General features: G+C 45.9%; 1 protein-coding gene across 1 annotated transcript in view; it reads right to left on the bottom strand.

Moving 5' to 3' along the window:
• ZNF608 (zinc finger protein 608) overlaps nucleotides 1-2,695 on the bottom strand; it is an 86,826-nt gene that overhangs the window by 81,485 nt on the left and 2,646 nt on the right. Inside the window, 1 exon segment of the mRNA XM_031557456.1 lies at nucleotides 321-499. Coding sequence (XP_031413316.1) covers nucleotides 321-499 — 179 coding nt within the window.

Genomic DNA, 2,695 nt, shown 5'->3' with positions numbered 1-2,695 from the left:
GTATGAGCGAATGTCAACCATTCGGTTCCTGTTTTTAGGCTGGAAACTAGGAACAGATGGTACTTTCCATGTTACTTGAATCTGGTTATTGAACACCTCTGTGGTTACAGGAGATTTTGCTTAGCACTTTTAACATACATTTCATTTATTGGACTATAAAACGCTACTTTGGAAAAACAAGTCTTTATATAGCTATAATTAAAACAGTCTTGCTGCAAGCCCCTTTAACGCGGAGAACACGGTTAACCTCGTGACATCTGGATAATCAATTCCTTCCCTTTTACTGGGTATTTATGAAGTTATTAAAATTGTAAAATTACCGATGCCGAGGACAGGCGCTTTCCCAGCAGCTCCCCACCAGGCTGCGGGCTCCCAGCGCTGCCTCCAGCCCCGCGCCCGGCCCGCCAGGCCCAGCAGGCTCCAGCCGCACCGCCGCAGACGCCCGGCCTTATTGCTCCTACAGCAGCCAGATCCCCAGTGCAGCTTTCAAAACAGTTTGCTGTCAAACAACAATAGACTTTGTTCTTTAATTGAAGCGGGTGACCCGCTTGCCCTTTTATTTCACAGTGAATAAGCTACATCCAAGGCCAGCCGGGACAGTACATGAAAAGCATATCTCTGTCACATCATTAATCAAAGCGTGTACTTAAATGATTTACATCAGCGGGCACAAATCACAAGGCCCGATGAAGCATGGCTTACTTTCAGTCCTGCCACAAGGCGCCAAGGCGAAATAGACAACGCCAGCCAGCGCGTTCATCTCCTCTAAACAACCAAACGAGAAGAAATATGCCAACACAAGAGGGACATTCGCTACTGAGTCTCACCAAGCATTCAATTACAAGCTGCAGCTCAGCACCTCAGGCCGCAGCTCCAGATTTCCCGTATTATCTTCATCAAAACACGCAGATCTCCACACGCCAAATACAACCCTCCCACATCTCAGTTAAGCTGTGACTGCTGCAGACCCCCATCTTCCCCTAACGCAGACAAAGTAAATGGCTGCAGATAAACAATGTAGCAGCTGTTAGAAATACGGAAATGCGGCTAAAAAGAGGAAGATTTGTTCTTGCTGACAGATATTAACTGTGCTAAAAATGGCAGAGCATGGATAAGGGATGGAAAATGGAGACAGGTTTTAACACCAAGAACCTGAGGAGTGGTTAGCCTACCTGTCAAAGCTACTTATTCAGACATGTCACCAGTGGCTTAACCACAGAATGGGTTGCACAAATATAGCTCAAACATCTGAGAATTACAGCATGCTTTGACTTTATCCACATACCAAGGGAGTGGCAACTTTTACAACGTACTTGCGGTTTCTGCATTAAAAAAAAAAAGCCAGCAGAACACAGTCACTGATTTAATTAGGCTTCGTAAGATCAATTTATCATGTTTTACACGACTTTCCACAGCAAGGAAACAGAATAAATAGACCAAAAATAGACACTGAAGCATGCTGTGAAAACTAAGCAGTGACTGCAAGTCCTGGGAATCCGCTCCAAGCTTTTCGCAGATAGTAAACAAATGCAGCGTTGTCTTTCACACCACATACAAAAACCTTTGGATTTTGACTCAGCGGGCATTAACTCCTTTCTGTCTAGTAGGACACATCCAAATTCATGAGACGTGCCTTTCACAACGCGATGATAAATGGAAATTGATTTTTAACATGCAAGGCTTGAAAACTATATATCTCCAGATACAAGGTGCTTTGTGCAAGTGATGCATACCCAGCTCCAGCCAAGGCGAGAACAAAAACAAAAAACCCATAACGATAAACAGTGCGGTGCACTGCGCGGCATCTGGCACGTATGCGTACCCTTCGTGCGGTCTCCCGTGTGACCCGAGAGCGAAAAAGAACACAAAAACGGGAGAAACCACACCGCTCTCTAATCTCTGTTGCCATGACAGCAGCCTTTGAGATACTGCAATGTTCAGATTGCCAGCTAAACAAAATTGTTGAATGTGAACATTTGGCTGGAAGATTAAAAGGCTAAGGGGGTTGCAAAAGGGCAGTACCTCCCACATTCCAGGCAGCCACTGAATCCAATCAAACGGCTCTGACTCCTTAACCACAGCCATTGTGAGGACTGGATTAGGGCAATTTATCTAGATAGTTAAAACAGATTAGAGAGCTGCAATTTGAAGACCATTGGCAACAAAAGCAAATGCCTACTGTACTAAGTTAATAGAGGGAGCGGGAGACTTTGTGACACCTTTTCACAGTGAACAGAACCTCCATAAATAAAAGTGCAAACGTATACGTATGAATTACACCCGTTTGCCTCTCTTCTCATCCGCGTTCAGACAAGGTCACAAAGGCTCATTCAAATTCATCCGTAGATACGCTACATTAAAAGCAATAACACGCACACAATGAGAAATTCACGTTATTTCCTGCCTCGAATGCAAGCCCTTGAAAAATATTTTCGGATTTTTAGTGATAACTCATGTCACAAACACGCAAATCCAATCCTGGAAAGTCGTCTTGGACGCTAGAAAACCTTCAACACCTCCGAAACGAGAGAGCAGCACAGACGGGCGCTTAAGGAAAGGTGACTTCTTCCCCGAGACCTCGACCCTGCCGACACTCGCAGGACGCTCCGTCAGCGCGTTTTCCCAGCGGCGCCGCTCGGGGAGCGGCGCGAGCAGACGACGCGGTACCAGCAGAGCTTCGGGCCACCCGGCACCG

The sequence above is a fragment of the Meleagris gallopavo genome, chromosome Z (assembly GCF_000146605.3).
Source record: "Meleagris gallopavo isolate NT-WF06-2002-E0010 breed Aviagen turkey brand Nicholas breeding stock chromosome Z, Turkey_5.1, whole genome shotgun sequence".
Classification (NCBI taxonomy): domain Eukaryota; kingdom Metazoa; phylum Chordata; class Aves; order Galliformes; family Phasianidae; genus Meleagris; species Meleagris gallopavo.
Note: the sequence above shows the minus strand (reverse complement) of the source record. Positions and strands in the feature narration are given on the sequence as shown.